The sequence below is a fragment of the Puntigrus tetrazona genome, chromosome 1 (assembly GCF_018831695.1).
Source record: "Puntigrus tetrazona isolate hp1 chromosome 1, ASM1883169v1, whole genome shotgun sequence".
Lineage (NCBI taxonomy): Eukaryota > Metazoa > Chordata > Actinopteri > Cypriniformes > Cyprinidae > Puntigrus > Puntigrus tetrazona.
In genome coordinates, this window is record NC_056699.1 from 11851326 (window position 1) to 11873459 (window position 22134).

Sequence of the window (22134 nt, forward strand, 5' to 3'; positions counted from 1 at the left end):
GTGTGTGTTTGTTTGTGTGTGTGTGTGTTTGCGTGTGTTTGTGTCTGTGTGTGTGCGCTTGTGCGCGTGTGCGTTCACATGAAGGTTTCTGGTCAATGTTTGATAGGGCTCTTTGTCAACACAAACACACACTTTTCAAACGGTTTCATGAAACCCCAGATGCCGAGGGTAAACTGAAGAACCACAGCTCAGTTCACACAAATTCACCTTTAAAAAACAGCACAAAAGCCTATGAGCAAATAAACTATAACATTTACAGAAGATTAGAAGTGTAGCCTCTGGTGACTGCAGTTTTTACAGAGTAGAGAGACACAAGATACTGGGTTTGTGTTTACATTATTTTCTTTATATACTTTGGTATATATAATTTTTATTTCAGAATTTTGAACTCTGAACATACAGACCAGTTACAAAAAACAATCATCATTTAAGGCTTTTAAGAAGGCTAATTTAGTCTTCTTCTTTGTTATTTCTTGCTGCTGTTCAAAGCAAAAAAGTCAAGTTTTCATATTATAGGCCACACCACATTCCCAGTCAGTGTTAGAGAGTAGTTGCATGTAACTAAATTATGTAATTTAATTACAAAATGAATGTATTTGTAATCAGTCACAGTCACCGTGTAATTAAATTACAGTTACCAATGAAAATGTTAATGATTAAGAGGGTTAGCCAATGCCTTTTCCCCCCACACACCCGCATATTTAATTGATTTATTTGATAAATTGCTCTAATATACAGAATAATGCACATTTCCGTTAACTGTTATTTGCTCTTTGGGTTTGTATGCTTCACTTTTTAAGATATGTCCAAGCCATAGTTAAATGCCCTGTCGTTGCTTTTAATGGCCGTGTAATCCGTGCCACTAGGTGGCGCTCGATAATCCTCCCGTCACGAGACCTCGCCGTTCACGCGCAGCTGAAGAAGTGTGCTGCTCCCGTTCCTCGCGCACATTGACAGGTAGCTAATTCACAGCTCTCTTTCCTTACTACAAACTGTACATTAAACCTCATCTCGCTAAAAACAAGCCACCGCGGCCATAAAGGCGCATTAAGCAGAGTCGAGCCTGCAGATTTGGTTGATCAGTTTCTATTCAAACAGATAGGCTAATTTAGTGAGCAGCTCAGCTAGCCGGTGTGCTAATGATATACAGATATGAGTAAGCAATATGATAAATGAATGGTTTTATAATATGTTTAACGTCCTCTGAGTAAATACGAGACGTTTTTGTGATGATGTGATTCGTTTTGTATTTTGGGTTTTGATTTAAGATCCTGTCGCTTTTAAATGGAGGATATTGCATGCATGTTGGATCTGTGATTGCGGTGTCAGTGCTCAGATAGATTGTTTTTTTTTAAGATATTCATGATGTGTTGATAATATGATAAGGATGTGTTTGTCATAGTGTGAAACTCGACAATGCATAAAACCGATATGGCACTGTCAAATCATTCAGGGCTCCAATGCTCATGAAAAACGATGTCATAAAAGGGTATTTTGCAGTTTTAAAAGTCATGTTAGAGATTTTATTTTGAGTCGGTTCATTTTAATAGCAGAACTGATTTGCACACATATTGTTTTGATCAACTGTGTGTTTCTTGTGAGCAGGGCAGATCGATGTAGGAATACTGTAGATTGTTTGTTAGAAGGGTCTGAAAAGTAACACATTTAATAAATTCACATTTTTGGACTGAATGCCTTTGATTTGTGTTTCTGTGGTGTACTGTCATCAGTAGTGAATAGATGCTTTGATAACTTTCTTTGATAACCATTTATTAGTCCACTTTAGACATTCTGCTAGTAGTAACTTTGCACCTACATGTCAACTAGCAGTCATTAGAGTTTTAGTAGACTATCTGCTTAATATCTCTTAACACTTCATTTAGATGGGTCCACAGCATATAACATACTGACTATATGAAACCTTGCAAGTTTATGTCAACTTATTCCACTAACCTACCCTAACAGTCTACCCTGAGAGCTTGTAGACATGTACTTGCAAATGAATGAGAATTAGTTAACATGTAACATGTAGTTATAAAGTTACTTACAGTTAGTAGAATGTATGAAGTGGACTGTCAAAATAAAGTGTAACCGATGGTCTTTATCTCTCACACAGAATCTTACAGAGGAACACCTGGGCACCCCCTCTCCCCTTCCCACTATGGCTGACTCCATGGATATAGATGACTCTCTGTACAGGTACACTGAAGCTAAAAAACTTTAAGGTTTACCTTTCTGTCATGTACAGAATCTGATTGGTTAAAGGACTGCCGCATATTTTACTCACCCCCAAGCCATCCTAGGTGTATATGACTTTCTTCTTTCAGAAGAACACAGTCGGGAGTTTAGTAAAAAAATTGATCCTGGCTCTTCCAAGCTTGGTAATGCTTGTGGATGGTGACCGTGACTTTGAAGCTTTAAAATGATAACATAAATAAGTAACTTCTGTCTAGTGCTGTATGTGCGTCCCTGAGAGCCAGGGTAAATTTGAAAAAAAAAAAAAAAAAACCTAGACTGTGTTCATCTAAAAGAAGAAAGTCATATACATCTAAGATGGCTTGGGTGTGAGTAGAACATGGGGTAATTTACATTTTTGGGTGAACTATTACTTTAATCAGATAATGAAGCATTAATGTTCTGTGTGTGTGTGTGTGTATGTCCAGTCGGCAGCGGTATGTGCTGGGGGACAGTGCTATGCAGCAGATGGCTCAGTCCACTGTGTTTCTCAGTGGAATGGGAGCTCTTGGAGTAGAAATAGGTAAATCCCGCCAGTCCTTTTTTTCATATTCGTATTCGTAATTCATTGTTTTGCCATTCATTTGCTTTAACAACCTCTTTGCTTCCCTCTCCTGTGAGTTATAAATTCAGTATCATGTATATTGTCTGCAGTCTTGATTTAAACCATTTTTTGATAATTTTTCCTGTGTGTTGTAATTAATACCACAACACAAAGTTCTAATCAAAAATCTCTCATGTTGCGCAGCAAAAAACATCGTTCTGGCAGGAGTGAAGGTAAGAGAAATATTTAGGCATTGTTTTCTTCATTTTTTCTATATACGCATTTTAATGAAATTGATATTAGAATTTTATTGGCATGCAAATTATCATGGCTGAATTTGTACAATATTTACAATATTACTATTATAATACAATATTTCTATTATCTTTGAAGTCTGCTTATGTTTGATTAAAATACAGTAAAAACAATAATAATATTACAAATTGAGATTGTTTCCAAACAGTTTTCTGTTTGTCATTTAACATTTATGTTTTTTTTATGGTTTCACACTTTTTAATGGTGTAGAATAGATTTAATGTTCATTTTGATCTCTTTTGTATTGGAGATTATTATTTTTTTATTATTATAGGAGACTTGGAATATGCTCATAAGTTACGATTCAGTTTTTATATTATATCTGCGTTATGAGATTTCGCACATGCATGATTGTAGGGAGTCACTCTTCACGATTGTAAGCGATGTGAAGTTTGGGATATTGGCACCAACTTCTTCATCAGAGAGGAGGATGTGCACAGCCAGAAGAAAAGGTGAGCTGTGGTTACTTTTTATTACTTTCTATATAAATATATTTACAATCCTACATATGTCTACATATGTGGCATTATCAAAATGGAATAATCACAATGATTGTCTGTGATTTCTATTAGGGTGGAGGCCGTCCATTCTCGAGTGGCTGGGTTAAACCCATATGTCCAAGTCAGTGTGTCCACTGATGTCCTGGATGAATGCACTGACCTCAGCTTCCTAAAGAGATACCAGGTTGGTAAACTTCATTCCAGTCAGATTACTATCATTATTTGTATTATTTCGTAGGTTCATATCATACTGAATGCCTCTATTCTTTATTTATCTCTTCAGTGTGTAGTGTTAACAGAAACAAAGCTGGCTTTACAGAAACGAATCAACCATTTCTGCCACTCTCAACAGCCTCCTATTAAGGTACAGACTTTCCTAGGCATATTACATGTACAGTCCCCTCCACTAATATTGGCACCCTTGATAAATCTGAGCAAAGGTGGCTGTGAAAATAAGTCTGCGTGGTTTATCCTTTTGATCTTTCATTTGAAATTCACAAACCTATTCCCATTCATATTCACAAAATTGAGCACTCCAGGGTGATTATGAACAAGAAGCCATGGCATCCTGTTATACAGAAATACAAATAGGAGGGAAAACAAAGCCCAAATTCCCTTAATCATCCATCACAATGAGAAAAACTAAAGAATATGCTTCTGATGTGAAGCAAAATATAAGTGAGCTTCACAAATTAGTGAAGTGGCTTTAAGAAAAGAGCTAAAGCAGTGAAAATTTCCATTTCCACAATCGGGCAATGATTAAGAAATCTCCAATTAACATCAAATGTTATGAAACTTCTTGGAAGAGGGCGTGTGTCTGTATCATGGAGAGTCAGTACGCACAGTGTGAAGGAGAGTTTGAGTGGCTGAAGACTCTCCAAGGACCACAGCTGCGGAATTGCAGAAAACATTTGAGTCTTGGGATCAGAACACCTTAAAAAATTTGTCAAACAGAACCTACATCACCACATGTTGTTTGGGAGGGTTAAAAAAAAATCTAGCTCATTCAAAAACAAACTCCAGCATGTGCAGTTGTCAGATACGACAGAAACCTCAAACATGACTGGCGAAAAGGTGAAACTAAAAAGGTTTTAGCAGCAAACACTCAAGATGGGTTTGGTGAACACAGGGATAAAAAGCACCTCATGTGTACAATTAAATATACTGCTGCATTTTTGATGTTGTGGACCTATATTTCTGCTTGAGGTCCTGGACATCTTGTTTAGACAAATACCAACAGATAAAAAAGGGACTGATTCTGTTAGAAAGCTTATAATAGGCCATGTTTGGGAACATTAAAATCAACACAAATGATTATAGGTTAGAATTTTGTGAAAAAAAAAAAAAAAAAAAAAGATCAAAAGGAAAAATAATTGATTTATTTGCTCAGATTTACCAAGGGTGCCAATATTAATGGAGGGCACTGTATATTACTCTCTGTTGGGATGCTTTAAAATAAATTTTTGATCCAGTTCATTGGCTGTGATGTGTTTGGGATCTGCTCGCGAGTATTCTGTGATTTTGGAGAGGCGTTTGAGGTGTCAGACCCTACAGGAGAAGAACCAAAAGAGCTCTTCATCCACAACATCAGCCAGGTAATAAGAGCGCTGAACTGTCAAACCTTCACATTTCTTTCAGCATTGGATGCTTTCTTTTGTCATGTTGAATGCTGAACCTGCTCAGTTCTTAAATTTGGGTTGTTTTTTAATTCCTGTTTTACATCCAATGTCAGGGGAATCCTGGTGTAGTGACGTGTATGGACAGCCGAATACATGGCCTCCAGACTGGGCAGAGTGTGTGTTTTAAAGAGATCAATGGCATGATTGAACTCAATGGTACCACTCACCAAGTTACAGGTATAAACACAAACTCTTCAGTGATCATGCACAGCGATGCTCTCTGCTAATATATTTAACTGTGTTTGTGTATTTAGTTCTGTCTCCATACAGTTTCGCGATTGATGATACTTCATCATTCCAGCCATATGCTCATGGAGGAATCTTTCGCCTGGTCAAAACCCCCAAAACCTTCAACTTTGTATGTTAAAGCACCACCTCGGGTTGGTCTGGTTAATATTGGTGGAGTGTAATAATTAACTCTTTCCTCTGTGGTCTGTGTAGGAGATGATGGAGCAGCAGCTATGTGACCCTCGACTGCTTACTCCAGACTTTAGTAAACCAGAGGTCAGAAACACAGGCTCTTTAAATGCTGAAGTCAATTTATTATTGTTAACATGAGAATGAGTCACATGTGGTCTTAATTAATGTGTGTTTATGCAATCAGGTCCCTCTGCAGCTCCATGCAATCATGTTAGCTTTGGATTCCTTCCTGGAACAGCATGCTAGACTCCCCAACATTGGGTAATTTCATCTTCAACTTTTTCATCTTTTAGGCAGTGTCTCGTATTAGGAATGGCTTTGCGGTTTATTACTATTAGTGATAATCCAAAAATTTTTTGGATGGCCAATATCAATGATGGGAACACTGCTTCTCAAATTATATAGTTAACTATGTAACAGTCTGTTTTGTACACACACAGCATGGTGAAGTAGTAGACTATATGAAAGTTTTATTTTTTGCCAAATCTCGTTTTATTTTTCCATTTATTTTCAAGATCTTTTTTAGTATTATTAGATTTTAATTGAGATTTAAGGAGGCCAAATCATCTCTCTCTCTCTCTCTCTCTCTCTCTCTCTCTCTCTCTCTCTCTCTCTCTCTCTCTCTCTCTCTCTCTCTCTCTCTCTCTCTCTTTCTCTCTCTCTGATTTTGATTGGCATTGATCATTAAAATCGCGGTGGATTATATTCCTCTTCTTTGTGTAGTTGTTTACAGGATGCTGAGCTGCTCCTGAAGTTCACAGAGGAGATCAGCAGAACACTTAAAAACAAAGTCAGTTTTGTACGCTCATTTACATAGCTGCTTCCTGTTGTGCACATCCTCAAACATCCGTCTTTTAATTGAATGTGTTTGTTATCAGGTATGCATAAACCAGGATCTGGTGAGGTGCGTGTCGCGCTGTGCGAGGGGATGTCTCTCTCCTCTAGCCGCAGCGGTGGGCGGTATCGCTAGTCAGGAGGTTTTAAAGGCTCTCACTGGAAAGTTTTCCCCTCTTCAGCAATGGGTAAGTCAAAGCTGAGATGGTTGTCTTTCATGTGTGTTACTTTTAAAGGGTTTGGGGTCTACAAGATTTTTTAAAAGGTTAAACACTTGCCAGTGCTGCATTTGATCAAAAATATGTGTGATACATATAACTTTATATGTGTAATATAAAAAATAATATATCAATGAAAAATATTATGATATATAATTTAATAATATTATAACATTTATTTTTAGTACTGAGACCTACATTCTACTGTACAGTAGTACTATATTTATGTTATGCTTTTTTTAACATTAAATTAAATTTTTTTTAAGAGTTGCTGTAAAGACTTTTGATTTTCTTTGTGTATATCCAAAATGCACATTTTGAAATATAACACAGTAAAGTCGTTCTAATCTGCTACCTTTGGTGCTTAAGAAACATTTCTCATTATAAATAGCTAATGTTTTTATGAAAACTGATACAGGATTCTTCAATGAATATAAAGTTTAAAAGCATTTCCTGTCACTTCCAGTTTTAATTACTTTCAAAAAAGATCTTACTGACCCCAACCCTTTGAATGTGACATTGGTATGAAGAGGTAGTATTTATTCTTTGTTAAAAATGTGTTTCTACAGTTTTACCTCGATGCGGTAGAGGTGGTTCAGCCCCTGCAATGTCTTCCTGCTGAAGAGTTTGCCTCAAGGTGAGTTTGACGCCAAGTCCTAAGTTCCACAATCATTTTGTTAGTTAATTTAATAGTCCCGTAGAATGGTAATATCTCTTTTCATTTTACTCCTCTAAATCTAACAGCAGTTCTAGTTCATAAATTATCTTAAAAGAATAATTCACTCAAAATTGCAAATTATGTCATTTACTGTTGTAAGATGTTTTAATTTCTTTAAATCAGTGCTTCTCAACCAGGAGGCCTCAGCGAACTTCCAAGAGCGCCTCAAAATGACCTAAAATAAGACAAAGCATGCATTAAAATGAACTGAAACAACTACAGACAAGATTGATTTAATTATAGATTTTTTAATTATAAAACTCAGCAACTCTGTTTCTTTCTTCAAGATGTTTTCACTGGAAATATGTGTTGGTGTAATTTTAAGTGTCATTGTAAAATTAGTATTTAATAAATATACCTCTGTGGGCATTTTTACTCATTTATCTTTCTTGTTATGCCAACCAAGCTCTATAAAATATTTAGTAAGAATCTAAGAATTGTTTGGAAAAAAGTATTTAAAAAAAAAACTTTACCCAGTAGTTACCTTCAAGTATCATTGTGGACATTGTGGGAGTTTGAGGATCAGTGCTGTAAATGTTGAATTTGATGTGTGTTTGTAGGGGTGACCGGTACGATGCCTTGAGGGCTTGCATTGGAGACTCATTGTGTTTGAAACTGCACAACTTTCGAGTTTTTATGGTGAGTCAGAATTATATTGATACCTTAGAACAAGAACCAAAATGTAATTTTAAAGTAGTTTGAAGAGTTAGTGTCATATAGCAAAACTTGAACCAGATAAAAGGTGTGATTGAAAATATAGTATTTTTTTCCGTATGAATGTGTTTCGCTGATTCTTCATGTGTGAATGTAGGTGGGCTGTGGTGCTATTGGCTGTGAGATGCTGAAGAATTTTGCTCTTCTGGGTGTCGGATTAAGCAAATGTTCGGGAGAGGTGGGGGATATACATCATGACAGAACTTTTTTTTCCCCCATCCTCATCGGTCGAGTTCTTAAAATCCTATTTTTTTTTATGTTTAGATATGCATTACTGATCCAGATTTAATTGAGAAATCCAACCTTAATAGGCAGTTTCTTTTCAGACCTCAGCATATACAGGTACTTTTTTGTTTTTATTTTGATGGTTCTTCAATCTTCTTTTTTTATGAATTACTAATCTCATGGATTTTTTTCTCTGTAGAAGCCAAAGAGCACTACAGCAGCAGCAGCTACATTAGAAATAAACCCAGAGATGCAAATAGATGCCCATCTGAATAAAGTGTGTCCTGCTACGGAGGATATTTATAGTGATGCTTTCTTCTCCCATCTCAACCTGGTGGTCACGGCACTGGACAACGTGGAGGCTCGGAGATACGTGGATAGGTAATTCATGATCAACAGCAGGAGCTTGTGGTTTTTTTCAAGCGTGTTACATGTGGGCTTCAGTGCTTGTTTTGTGAACCTGCAGTCGGAGCGTATCCAATCAGAAAGCTCTATTAGACTCTGGTACCATGGGTACGAAAGGACACACTGAGATCATCGTCCCATACCTCACTGAGTCCTACAACAGCCATGTGTGAGTGTGTGTGTGTGTGTGTGTGTTTATGGACATGTATATGTAGGCTGTGTACCAGTACAACACATCTATTGTCCCTGTTTTATTCTCAACTGTGATTGTGTTTCTTAGAGAGACCCACCAGAGGAAGAGATCCCATTTTGCACTCTCAAATCTTTTCCTGCTGTTATTGAACACACCATACAGTGGGCAAGAGACAAGGTTGGTATTTTATTTTATTTAGTATGTATTCATTTTTTAAATAGCTGCACCCATTACTGCTGTCCAACATTTTTAATTAATAGAATAATAGAACAATAGATAAAATATTTCCCAAGGATTTGAAAATGAAATTTAATTGTATTATTACAAGTAGGTTTTATTACATATTTTTACCAAACCAGTCAGCATTTGATTCAGAAACCATCAGTTTCTTTGTAGGTTTGTAAGCTATTTTGAATTTGATTGGCTGCTAGCTGTCTTGTCGTGTTTTTCCAACTTTTTCTCCAAAACGTTAAAAATGTCTTTGCTGTCATACAAAATACAGAAAATAAGCATCATCACAAATACCAAATATCTACTTAAGTGCTGATCAGAAAAATGATCTGATCTTTATTTTACAACATATGAACTTAAGTTTCAGTTTCAAGTAATAGTTAGAAATACAGCTGTCTCTAGTACTCAGAGATGTTGTGTGTCTTGTTTTAGTGATCTTGTTCTTGTTTTGTATAGTTTGAGAGCGCTTTCTCCCACAAACCCTCCATGTACAGCATGTTCTGGCAGAGTCATTTATCAGCTCAGGATGTGTTACAGGTAAGGACATTATTACACACTTAACTGATCCCTTGTTGGTGTACACCGAGCCTTGTAAGGGTTCTAATTTCAGTGTTTGTGTGTGCAGAGGATGATGGCCGGGGAAAGTATGGAGGGGTCATTTCAGGTCATTAAGTTGCTGAGTCGAAGACCCACTCATTGGGATCACTGTCTAGCTCTCGCCCGACTCAAATTTGACAAATACTTTAAAAGAAAGGTACTGAATATGTTGTGCAAAATCTTTAGTAATTCTGCAGTAATTGTCTTGTTGTAATGACCACTATAATTTTAACCCTTTAAAAGTATTTATAGATTAGTAATCATTTTTTTATTTTAGGATATGTTTAGAGCATGACATTTTTATTTTGATATTTCAGGCATTACAACTACTGCACTCATTTCCACTGGACACACGGCTAAAAGACGGCAGTAAGTCACATGCCAAATTCAGAGATGCTGAATTAAAAGCCACCAGAGTCTGGTCTTCGCCCAGCTGAACTGTTTTTCCTCCGTTTTCAGGCCTGTTCTGGCAGTCTCCCAAACGGCCGCCTTCTCCCATAGAGTTTGACCTCAATGACCCACTGTGAGTTCCCAGTAAATGTCCTGTTGGTAGAATGTTCAAAGTGGTCAAAAAAATTAAACAAAAATGTCTTTCTCCTCTATCAGGCATTTCAGTTTTGTTGTCAGCACAGCTCGCCTTTTTGCTGACATTTTTAATATCCCGTATTCAGATGAGGTAAAAATATTTAACCCATCGATCTGGGTCTGATTTTCTTTTTACCTGTGTGCTACCTGAATACAGTTCTTGAATATTTTTTTCATGTTTTGTTGTGGCATAATAATTCTTAGAAACTTTCCTACGAGGCTGTTTCAAGTGTTTTAGCTGAAGTGGATGTTCCAGAATACAGACCAGCTGAAAAGGTACCTGTCCTTCCCCTGCTTATGTATATAGTACTCAGCAACCAATGAAAATGGATCAGAATTCTTTTATATAATACATATATACAGAATGCACGCATTTTATGCGAACAAAAACTTATTTCGTATGCAACTAATTGTGATTAACCATTGGATTTACTAAGTGTTTGTTTGTGTATTAGCACATAGAGACCGATGAGACTGTTAAGAAGCCTGATCAGCTGAAAATGACAGTGAGCAGTGAAGAAGAGAGAGAAGCAATCTCACAGCTACAGGAGGCCATCAGCTCTAACTTTGTAACTCCAGGTGTGTTGATACACATCCACAGAACACGTAACAGCCGTATGAGCCTTTTTCATACTTTCCCCCTCTTATGTCTGTTTTTCCTTCTTTTGTATTTAGAGAGGTTACGCATGACTCCGCTTTTCTTCGAAAAGGATGACGACACAAATGGACACATGGATTTCGTAGCATCAGCGTCGGCTCTGCGAGCGCAAATGTATGCCATTGAGGCCGCAGACAGACTCCAAACCAAACGAATCGCGGGTAAAATCATCCCTGCTATAGCCACATCTACAGCTGCCGTTGCTGGACTGGTGAGAGAAACGATCCTATTAAGAGAAATCATTCTCCTGCTGTTTTCAGTCCATTGTTCGGTTTTTATGGTCGTTTGGTTATTCGTTCTCTTTAGGTGTCATTGGAGTTGATTAAAGTGGCTGGCAGTTACGGGTTCGAGTTATTTAAAAACTGTTTCTTCAACCTGGCCATTCCAGTCATGGTGCTTACAGAAACAGCTCAGGTCAAGAGAACCCAGATCAGGTAACACGGATGCACGGATTGATTCTTGTAAGAATGAAAAGATGTGTGCTTCTTGTCTTTGAATAATTTGATCCTTTTTGTTTTGACCAGAGATGATATCTCCTTTTCTATCTGGGACCGTTGGACTATCTTTGGTCACCAGGACTTTACCTTGTCTGATTTCATGAGTGCCGTAAGGGTGTGTAGCATTTGAGCTTGCAGATCAATAATGTGAAGGGAACTTTAGCCTTCAGAGACCAACTGCGCTAAATATTTCTTTTTGAACGTAGGCATGACACAAATATGTGTTAAAACAGCTGCTCAGTCTTTGAAATGTATAATAGCAGCAAGTTTGGAAGAGAAATATGTCTAAGCATCTAAACCACACTTTTTCATAATTCTGTATTTATTTTTAAATTGTTATAAAATGTTTTATTAAGCAGCACAACTGTTTTGACCTTTGATAATATTAAGAAATGTTCCTTGAGCACCAAATCAGCACTGATTGATTTCTGAAGGATCACGTGTCTTACCTATTTTAAAATACCTGATATTTTTTATTATTATCTGTTTTAAACAAGTGGCTTCCTAAAACGCATGAAGGATGTGTTAAAAATACATCAGTAATGCTTAGGTCTCTGATGGTTAATGATCTGTCATTTTAGCATTAAGAATTAATGCGTCATTCCTCATTAAATAGTAATTAGCTTTATGCTTCATTTCAGGAGGAGTATGGAATTGAGCCCACCATGGTTGTTCACGGAGTGAAAATGCTGTACGTGCCGGTTATGCCAGGCCATAACAAGAGACTCAAGTTGACGTAAGGCCCAGCAGTAAAATAAATTTAAAGCCGAAGTGTGTAATTTCTCTGTGATTTCAAAAATAATTATATGCTTCAACTTTAATATAAAATTGCTTTGTGGTTCTCTTAGTGCATTCCCATGACAATAGCCTTTTTCTCTTCTCACAGAATGCATAAACTGATCAAACCCTCAGCAGGCAGGAAGTATGTTGATCTTACCGTATCATTTGCCCCGGAGGTGGATGGTGATGAAGACCTGCCTGGTCCTCCGGTGCGCTATTACTTCAGTCGAGAAAGCAAGAGTGGCGAAAAGGCCTGACGCACACACACACACACACACACACACACACACACACTCACTCTCCTCTATCTTGCCCTGTGGACCACAAGTGGAGTAGCACTTGATCTGACTCATTGTACATAGTGAATTTTTTGTTTTCTACTGGTTTATTATTTTATTGCACAGCGTTGTCTGTGCAGATGCCTTAAGATAATTATATTGTGCTTCAATGTGACAATAATGATGATTCTAATATTAATACTCTGACGAGTAAAACAAAAAGAAAGTGTTTACACGACTTCCCCAGGGCTTATTATTGTATGTTAGTCTCTTAGACCAGGAGAGGACTTGGTAAAAGTCAATAGAGGGCTTGTAAGAGACCAACACTCATCATCAAACAGCAGTAATTTATTTGCACACGTTTTGGAGGATATTGCGGAAACGTTTTCAGTCACTGTAAGCAACATAAACGCCAAAGATTTTGCATCCGGTTTAAAATGTCTGTCATCGGCATTCAGCGAGTCATCACGAACGGTTTCCTCTAATTGTGGCTGTAGGGTCCTTCGTGATCTTAGCTTTCGGTGAAGAAAATTGCATTGTAAGGTTACATCTATAATGACTGTTCAAAATGCGTTCTCGGTAGCGCCGCTAGGGGGCACTATAGTTACCGGTATCCTTCTATACCCATCTGCTACTATTAGCTGCTTGATGTGCTCAGATTCATGAGTGACAAGGCTTCAAGGATGAGACAGTGATATAGGCATCTTCCCTCGATATACGAAGTATATTCATATCACTAAGTCTAACCTGCATGCTGACATCAAAAACAGGATTTTCACCAGTTCCTCGCTGCTTTTGCAGTCTTGCTGATGTCATTGACTCATCCTAAAGTGTCCTTTTAGGCAATTGGCTGTTGGGAAGCACATATTTTGTTAGCAGTAGTGATCAGAAATGACATACTCACACACACACACACACGCACCCGATACTAATACTAAGCTTTGAGCTTACAGTGGACATGTTGAAATGCGCACTGAGCCGGAGAAACACGGAAAAGGTAGTTTGATCCCTTTAAAATGGCAAAGATTAAATTGCACAGAACTCCCTCTCTTGATGTCCAGCATTTACAGTTTATAGGAAAACGATATCTGATGATATCTAAAGGAGCTAAACCAGTGATTGGAAAATATGATGTCATTGTGACTACAGTATTGAACAGAGAGTCCAATAAAAACTTTAAGTCAAAATGTATTTACCTTTTTTTTTTCCACTCCTTTCTTGTTTGTGGTCGTGTGCGGAGAGTATATAGAACCGGAGATATGTGCTCCACTGTTCAACAGTTTGGGGTTAGTAAGATTTATTTTAAAAGATATTCATAGTTTTGTTCAGCAAGGATGTTAAATTAACATAAAAAAAAACATTTGTAATGTTACAAAATATTAACATTTCAAATAAAATAGTTTAAATTCTTTGGAGAATCCTGGGGGGAAGTCTCCACTATGTTTAGTGCTCTGCCATCGCAGGAATAAATTACATGTAAAAAAGATATTAAAAATAGAAAACGGTTAAAAATATCACTGTTTTACTGTAATTTTAATAAATACAGCTTACGACAATTTTACCATCAGACTTTTGAATGATACTGTATATTCAAGCTAATCAAAGCTGATACTAAGCTTTTTTATCATTAAAATGTTTCATAATTTTGCATACCGATTGGTCGTATAACCACACATTTACGATACTTTTATGCTACCCTGACTAGAAGTTTGAAAGTGAATCTGCATCTATGGACATTATGACTCCAAACGTGTTTGATTCATGCTCTCTGTGTAACACATGAAACGGCTCGCCTGTGTCTGCTTGGAGGAGTGAGATTGACCTCTGGGTCACTTGGGACAGCATGTCTGAGCGTGTGCTTTTAGGACACACATGCCTTGTTTCATACAACCACTTCAACAGACTCTCTCACGCTGGAAAGATTACAATAAAATCAGTATGAAACGCCTTGATATCTATCCACACACACGCCAAATGAAAAGGTGTGTTTTTGAGCGTAAAGTTAGTTCAGACGGAGGCGGAGGCCTCAGGAATTCAATTTACCCCGGAGTGTCAAATGAACTGCCTGCTGCAGTCTGCTGGGTCAGAGTTCACACCAAAAGTCTGCACCCTCCCCTCTCTCTCACACACACACACACACACAGTCAAAGACATTTATGAGCACAGATGGTTAATGGCTATCTTGTTTAACACGAATAGCTACAACCTTCTCGTTCTCCTCCTGTGCCTTCTTTTCTCAATGAAGATGATGTAACAGTATAATATAACAGTCTAGACACTGGACAGCTGCTACCTTCTGAACTCAAACTCATTAAAGTTATGGGATCTTTTCTGAAATCCATTCATTAGTCAGACTTAAACAATTAACTATATTTAATTGCAGTTTACGAAGTACACACATTTTAAAAAAAAGGTTTTTTGAAAGATAATTTAACAATGCAGTTAAAAACTTTCTGCATGTTGACATACTATTATCAGATTTGAATGCTTATTTCGTACAGCTTCTATTTTCAGCGGTACATTTGCTCCAGTTTATTTCTCCCTTGGATTGTTTAAGGTTCTCTCTCTCTCACCAAACTTTCCGTCACGCTCTCTCTTCTCTCCGGGAATGTGTTTCCTGTGGTCCGCTGACCGATTGGTCCGCTGTCTTCCGGGGAGACGCCGATTGGAAGCCTGCGCTCGACATCTGGAAGGGAGGAGAGGAGTGATGGCAAGTCCGAATCATTTCTGCGAATCGGTTCTTTTGGACAGTTTGTCAATGAGCCGGTTAAATTCTTTTTGTTTTACATCAGCGCCTTGTACGTGACGTCTCGGCACGACATATTTTTTTCTATGTGTGTGCAAGTTTAATGACAGTAACAGAATAGAAATGTATTGGTGTATATTTGAACTATTCAAAAAACCAAAAATTTAATAGTGCTTTAGTTAATTTCATATAACCCTCTAAGTGCTGTATATATCATTATTGCAATAAAATGGCATATACTGCTTTTTTCTTTTCTTTTTTTGTTTTGTTTTTATTAACAAGGACCCGTATTGTAGGCCTATGTATCATAGTTAAACTACCCCAAGCTCATAAAACATACTTTTAGGCTAGAAGCTAAATTGAATTTTAATTTACATTAAACAACAGCGAAATTAATGTTCAAACACCATCACAGTTTTGGGCGTTTTTTTTCTAATATTTAATTCCCTCGTTTTCGTCTTCACGAGCCGTGAATTCCCAGCTCAAGGTTCTCGGTTTAACGAACGGCTGACTCAAGAACCGCCCGGACCGATTTTTTTTTTCGTGAACGAATCATTCAGAAACGGCGTGCGAATCGGTCAGTTCATTTAAAAGATCCGACTCGAAAGAACGGCTCGCGCGAGAATCGGACATCGCTGGAGCAGAACAGACTAGAGAGGTAAAGCGGAAAAAAGGAGGAGAACGGGAGAGGGTGCTGACATCTGAGGTGAGTGATGTGCTGTGCCAAAATGTGTAACCTGGACGAAAGAGCAGCTGATTTGTGATTCGAGAACATTCGATTTGTGCCACTTCTGTTGGTAATGAGCTTGAAATGTTGGAAACGCGAAGTTGTGGACGTGCTTCGCCCGAGCAGCGATAGCAGAAGGCGGATAGACGCCTCGACAGATGGGCTTCTGACTAACTGTTTCGAATACGATAGTTACATTATACTGACGCTCGAGCTTCGCTACGGTAACAAACGCGTTATCGCTTGATGCACAGTGGCGGGTTTGACGCGTTTTTACCGCTGTTTTATGCAGTTCGTGTCAGTGCCGATGCAATGGTGTAACGGGGGTCGCAGCCCTGCCTCTGAATTGCGCTCGACTTAACAGCTCACTTTGCACTTCTCCGTCGCTCCGAGTTTTACAGTGAATGTCGCTCAAACGTTAGACGTGTGGTATTTCGTGAGCGCCATTCGGGACGTCTGTTTCGCCACGGATATTTTCGCGCGCCTCGCCTCGCAGGTCTATGGCAGGCTCCGGCCCCCCTGTTCGAGGCCAGGCCGATGGAAAAGTCAAAGCAGACGGAATCGACAGTCTCTCGTCAAGGGCCGAGGCGAACGCGCTCGTTTGCACAAGTTAAAGCACAACCATGTGTGTTAGCGCGAGCGCCTAGGCCTGTGTGCGCGCGGCCGGTCGCGTCGCAGAGGCGAGATTCTCGTCCTGTTTCACGACGCCCGTTCTGCGGCAGGCACGGGCAGCTCCGAGAGCAGACATGTTCTCCATAGGACCCTTTTTTTACATTCTCCGCTCCCTCCAGCCGTGCGCAGAAGTACAATAGCCAATTATAGCGGAGGAATCTTTCACAGGAAGGTGTTCGCAGTCACTAGCTGTCCTATAATTCATGGGCTGAAATGTAGAAGGCACATGAAACGTTGAGAGCAGCTTTGGGAATTGTTGTTACTTCAAAACCGGTTGCTGCATTTCTGGAAAGCAGTGTTATTGCCAGATGAAATTGCAGTGGTGGTGGTCAGTATTGGTCCTGTTTGTTTTTGATCTTGTAAGTGTGTTTGTAAACTGTAAGGTCATCTGCACTGAGTTGCATCCCTGGGCCTTCCAGTGTAATCCGCTAGAGATGTGGGGCGATTGCTTCATGGGCTTGACTTTCCTCTCATCGCTGCACGGTTTACAAGCTCTAAGCGATGGGCATGAATAAATATTAACAATTTGATATAAAATTGTATAAAATGAATACTAGTAAACTATTAATATTAACAATATATGCAACAGTAAATGTTGTAAGCTGTTTTTCTTATTTTAAGGGATAGTTCAAATTAAAAATGCAAAATTATCTCATTATTCACTTTCCAATATGACATTCAAGCCATATGACATTTGTTCATCTTTAGAATATTCTTTCCTGAAGTTTTTGGTTTCGTAAAGTAATGAAGGCGTTATAACACAGTCATATAAAATACGAAATGAGCAATTTGCATTTTATTCACATATAAATATTGAACATGCCTATTTTAAGCACAAGAAACAATAAGGTCAAAGTTTAAATGTGAATAAAAACCTAAATCATTATCGGTGGTTAAATACATTTTCAATGAATGGTTATTCAAAAAAAGATGAGAGAATAATAAAAATACGTTCATGTACGTGTGGAAGATGAATGAAAGACATGAAGCTATAAAAAATATGACAAAATTACTAGTCCTGACCTGACCTATAGCCCATTAATAAAAAATAATCATTTTAATTAGAAAATAGATTCAAGTTCAGATTCTTTAGTGAACATGAAAATAGTAAATCATTTTGAGACAAAATACTTTTTATAAATAAGTTTTTAATTAAATGTTTAATGAAATAGCCTAATTATTTAAGTATATTCTCCAAATATATTTCTGTCTGCTTTGCTTCTCGCTGCTTTTGAAAGACGTAAACAGTAAAGACATTTCTTGTTTGTAGGAAACAAAAACAAAATGTATTTTAGGTTGAAGATCTATACATAATCTCTAATAGTTGATAGGAAAAGTATATACTGTCATCTTAATACAGGATAAGTATTCTCCAGATTGGCTTTAGAACCTTCACAACATTAAAGTGAGTTATTTAATTTTGGAAACGACATATTGTCTTTATATCACACTTATTTTTTCCCCACAGTCTACATAAGAGTATATAGCTATCATTGAATTTTAGGAAGGTGGTCAGCTGCCTGCAGTATGTGATAATCTCGGTTATTTGGTATGTTTCTGGTTGGTTTGGATGTGTTTAGAATTATGGTCTCAGACTTTTGGACCCCACAGTAGTGTCCCATTCAAAGCTATAAAAGAATATAATAATTGCTACTTCGTGTCTTATTTGAGATAATCTAAGTTGCAGATACCGAGTGCTGGTCTAGAGACTTCTAATCACATTGTATTCATAAATACTGAGAACACATAGTATGCATAATGGAGGAAGCCTTAGCGTAAACCTTTTTCACTGGCTCTTGTCTTTTTGAAACCCAATTCTTGCTCTCCTAAACTTGACTTTAGTCCCCTTCACTTCGTGCCTGTCTGTTGTGCAACAGCAGCTCAGTTCGGTCGGGTATAGTGAAAACATATCCTTGTTAAGGATTCAGATTTCCTTGCGCTCTCTGGCTGGGATAAGGTCACTGCTTTGGGAATGAGAGCCTTCTGGAATGTTTTGCTGAGGGCTGTTGTGGTCATAAAGTCTATTTTTTCAGAGCCAGTGCTCGTCAGGATTTGTTGCATGATGCAATGTTTGTCTAACGTTCATCATGGGTTATATTTTGACCAACTTTGAGCACAACGCCATGCCATATTATCTGGTTTCTCTGTGCCCGGATTGCCAGCCAATGCAGAAACATGATTTGGTTTGGGTGTTAATGTGCTTCTCGTAACAGGATATTTATACTGGTGGTAATCAGACATTAATGTAGCTACAGGGTGATGTATAGATTTAGGGTATAGCTAGCATTTTTGTTACGTGATGAAGCTTGAAATTGTTATTTAACTGTCAAGACAGAAGAACCGCTAAGGTTAGTAATGTATGAGGCAATTAACAATTTCTATACACTCAAGAGTATTTGTAGCAACAATTAAAAATGAAAATGAGTGTAAAATCAAATACGTTTAGGGCTATATAAATGCTTCAGATCCCCACCTCTCTCTATTGAATTGACTTTAGCTGTGCTGCTGACTATTGCTTATAATAGTAATTATATATATTATTATTATTATCATAGTATTATATAACACTATAATCACATTATATTATATAAATCACTGTTTTCATGTTCAAGATCTTTGAAAATGAAGGCCCGCTACTATTTTGTAGCAAAAGATTAGTCTGAATTTTCCAGATTCAAAACAAGCTAAGCTCCGTCAACTTCCTTCATAAATGCATCAGTGTAAACATTACTTTTGCCCATTTTACAAACAAAGGGGCAAACTATTTTCTGTTGGCACAGATGCTGGAGATAGCATAGCTCGTGTTAATCCCGGAACATTCCTTCATATGATGAAGCAGCTGCCGTCATGTTTATGCTCAGCCTGAAAATTTCGGTTTTCACATTGCTTTTCAGTTTTTCATTGCCTGGCTGTGAACAATAGGGGTTTGTGTTCTTCATGTTTTTGCTTGCTATTCTAATATTTTCACTTGCATCAACCCAAAAATGATCATTTCCTGCGTGCCAGGAAAGCATTTTCACTGCAGGCACTGAGGTTCAGTCGTTGAAGTGTTCATTTAGGATTACATTATTACAAGAACTGAATGAAGGTTGTAAACCTTAGTTCACCTAAACATTTACATTACCCCATATTTTACTCACCTCGAAGCCATCCCAGGTATATATGACTTTATATGACTCTTCTTTCAGAAAAATGATCCTGGCTCTTCTGAGCTTCTGAGGTCGGATATATCCACAAGTAATGTGACATAAAAAAACAACTATAAGCTTTTGAGGTGTTATCACATGTCCTCTGAAGCAGATTGATGGGTTTTGTAACAAAAATATTTCTAGTTTTAAAATGATTCTTTCAAGGATGCTGAGTTCTGCCTTCTTGGCTAATCTATGACTCTATGTATAACACAACTTACTTCATATGTCGTACGTCAAGTCAGAAGTCAGCCAAGAAGCCAGAATTCTTAGTTATTTATGTTATAATTTTAAAACTAAAAAATATATTTTTCTTAGAAAATCACATTACCTAGCTTGGAAGAGCCAGGATAATTTTTTAAATAGAAGAAAGTCATATACATCTAGGATGACTTCGGGGTGACTAAAATATGGGGTAATTTTCATTTTTGGGAGACCTACTCATAAGTTAGCAATCTATATTGGTTTTGTTAAGCTTAAAGTAGCCATAGGCTTTGAAGCAAAATACACTTAAATAAATATATATCTTTAAATGGTTTGAATAAATTGCTTTAATTTGCTTCTTTTAATTACTAGAAATGACAAAGCATTATAAACAAACTTGGTGCAGAATTGCTTAATTAAATTAGCCTATGTTGTTTTCAGTTCATTCTAATTTCATTCTAATCATTTGTTCTAATGCTTTCAAGACTGTCTTACAATTTAATTCGGACGAAATCTCTTTGTTAGCCAGCTACTTATGTTAAATATACAGACACAACAACACTTAGAAAATTAGAAAAAAATAATGAACAAATCTAAGATGAGTCTCACGCTGGCCTCAAACCAGAAGGCCATCCTTATTGTTAAGCCAATGCATAAGACATTGTATATGTATATGTGCAATTTTTTCTGAAAAAAAAATACTAAAGAGTAAACTCCTAAAACGTAAATATATGATACTGGATGGTGTAATAAATTCGAAATAACTAATATTTCTATCCATTTTATATATCAATTTGTTCTGCACACTTTCTTATTCCATTGCCCTCTTTGACTCCCTGTCTTTCTTTATCACAAACACACATCACCAGCAGCAGACTGGAATGATACGACTTTGTCAGTGTATTGGTAACCATCTTCATACAGGATCTGGTATCCTTGTTGCAGCCTATGTGTGTTTTTTTAGGTAAGCGATGTGATGTCACTGCTAATAGCAGCGTCCTCTGGGCATACTCTGTGTGTGTGTGTGTGTGTGTGTGTGTGTGTGTGTGTGTGTGTGTGTGTGTGTGTGTGTGTGTGTGTTGGTTTATATTCCAGCAGCCTGCTGCACTATGTCTCTGTCTCCCTCTTTAAGGGTCTGGACTTGCTGACTGAGGAAAAAGTGAGTCAGAGGGGGATAGAGAAAGAGGGAAGGGGCCGAGAGGGTGGTGCTGTGGAGAGACTGCAGCTGATGGCTGAGAGGAGTGTATGTAGTACAGGGGTACATCTGCACCGTCGGGTTATTGCTCTGTTATATTGTTTTACAGGAAGGTGCTTTTACTGCAGGCATTGTGCTTCAGCCTGCCAAAGTGTTCATTTCAGATTGCATGATTACGGGAACTAAATGAAGGCTGTAAACTTGGAGTTTTCAGGCTCCTTTTTTTGTTAAGCTGATGTAGCCAGGGGCTGCTTTAAAACTTAATTTCGGTCAAATTAAACATTTAGGAGCCAAATGATTTTTTTTAGCTGAAAAACTATCAGTAGATCAAGATGACTGTTAAGAAATGGTTTAGTTTCACCAAAACAAGTCAAAAAGTAAAAGTAGCTACAGCTAATCTCTGTTCTGGTTTATTTAGAATCAAACAAAGCATAAAGATCATTTGATTTCAGTAATGGTGCAACACTCTCTCATCTAACATTTTGGAAAATTGGTGTGGAAATTGGTGTATTTGTGCGCGTTTGTATTATCTGCTTATATGAACCTCTGACAGTTAAGTTTAAGGGTGAGATTTGCGTTTTTACTGATTCATTCAAAATCCCCAACCAATTTAGCTAAAGATAAAATGGTTGCATTTTCTTATGAAATCAGGTTGAAGGCAGGCAGTAACAGCTCTAAATGATTCATTGAAGTAATTCACAATCATGTTCAAACAGCCAGTTCGTAAATGTCATTTGTTCACAAAACAAGACATTAAACACCATATAAGATGGCAT

General features: G+C 37.6%; 2 protein-coding genes across 7 annotated transcripts in view; both read left to right on the forward strand.

The window, feature by feature from the left end:
* Nucleotides 1-899: 899 nt before the first annotated feature.
* On the forward strand, nucleotides 900-13813 carry uba6 (ubiquitin like modifier activating enzyme 6). Its single transcript, XM_043246999.1, has 33 exons — nucleotides 900-957; nucleotides 2117-2199; nucleotides 2664-2758; nucleotides 2984-3012; nucleotides 3452-3546; nucleotides 3667-3778; nucleotides 3878-3958; nucleotides 5067-5189; nucleotides 5327-5450; nucleotides 5528-5631; nucleotides 5715-5777; nucleotides 5878-5954; nucleotides 6417-6483; nucleotides 6572-6715; nucleotides 7315-7382; nucleotides 8024-8102; nucleotides 8275-8355; nucleotides 8442-8519; nucleotides 8602-8783; nucleotides 8869-8974; nucleotides 9088-9177; nucleotides 9688-9768; nucleotides 9857-9985; nucleotides 10146-10197; nucleotides 10288-10351; nucleotides 10435-10504; nucleotides 10618-10689; nucleotides 10869-10992; nucleotides 11089-11282; nucleotides 11378-11505; nucleotides 11596-11683; nucleotides 12210-12304; nucleotides 12455-13813. The coding sequence occupies exons 2-33, from the start codon at nucleotides 2162-2164 to the stop codon at nucleotides 12603-12605; spliced, it is 3084 nt and encodes a 1027-aa protein (XP_043102934.1). The 5' UTR covers nucleotides 900-957; nucleotides 2117-2161; the 3' UTR covers nucleotides 12606-13813.
* Nucleotides 13814-15979: 2166 nt separating this feature from the next.
* Nucleotides 15980-22134, forward strand: part of apbb2b (amyloid beta (A4) precursor protein-binding, family B, member 2b) — a 42710-nt gene continuing 36555 nt past the window's right edge. For all 6 annotated transcript variants that reach the window (XM_043234807.1, XM_043234823.1, XM_043234833.1 and 3 more), the window contains exon 1: nucleotides 15980-16078. The gene's annotated coding sequence lies outside the window, so the exon portion shown is untranslated. The remainder of the gene's footprint in view (nucleotides 16079-22134) is intronic.

Excerpts from the sequence above, each read along its gene's own strand:
- uba6 (XM_043246999.1), top strand. The coding sequence starts at position 2,162 with ATGGCTGACTCCATGGATATAGATGACTCTCTGTACAG. Across the intron at positions 8,784-8,868 it reads GCTCGGAGATACGTGGATAG|TCGGAGCGTATCCAATCAGA; the intron begins GTAATTCATGAT and ends GTGAACCTGCAG. Across the intron at positions 11,506-11,595 it reads GTCAAGAGAACCCAGATCAG|AGATGATATCTCCTTTTCTA; the intron begins GTAACACGGATG and ends TGTTTTGACCAG.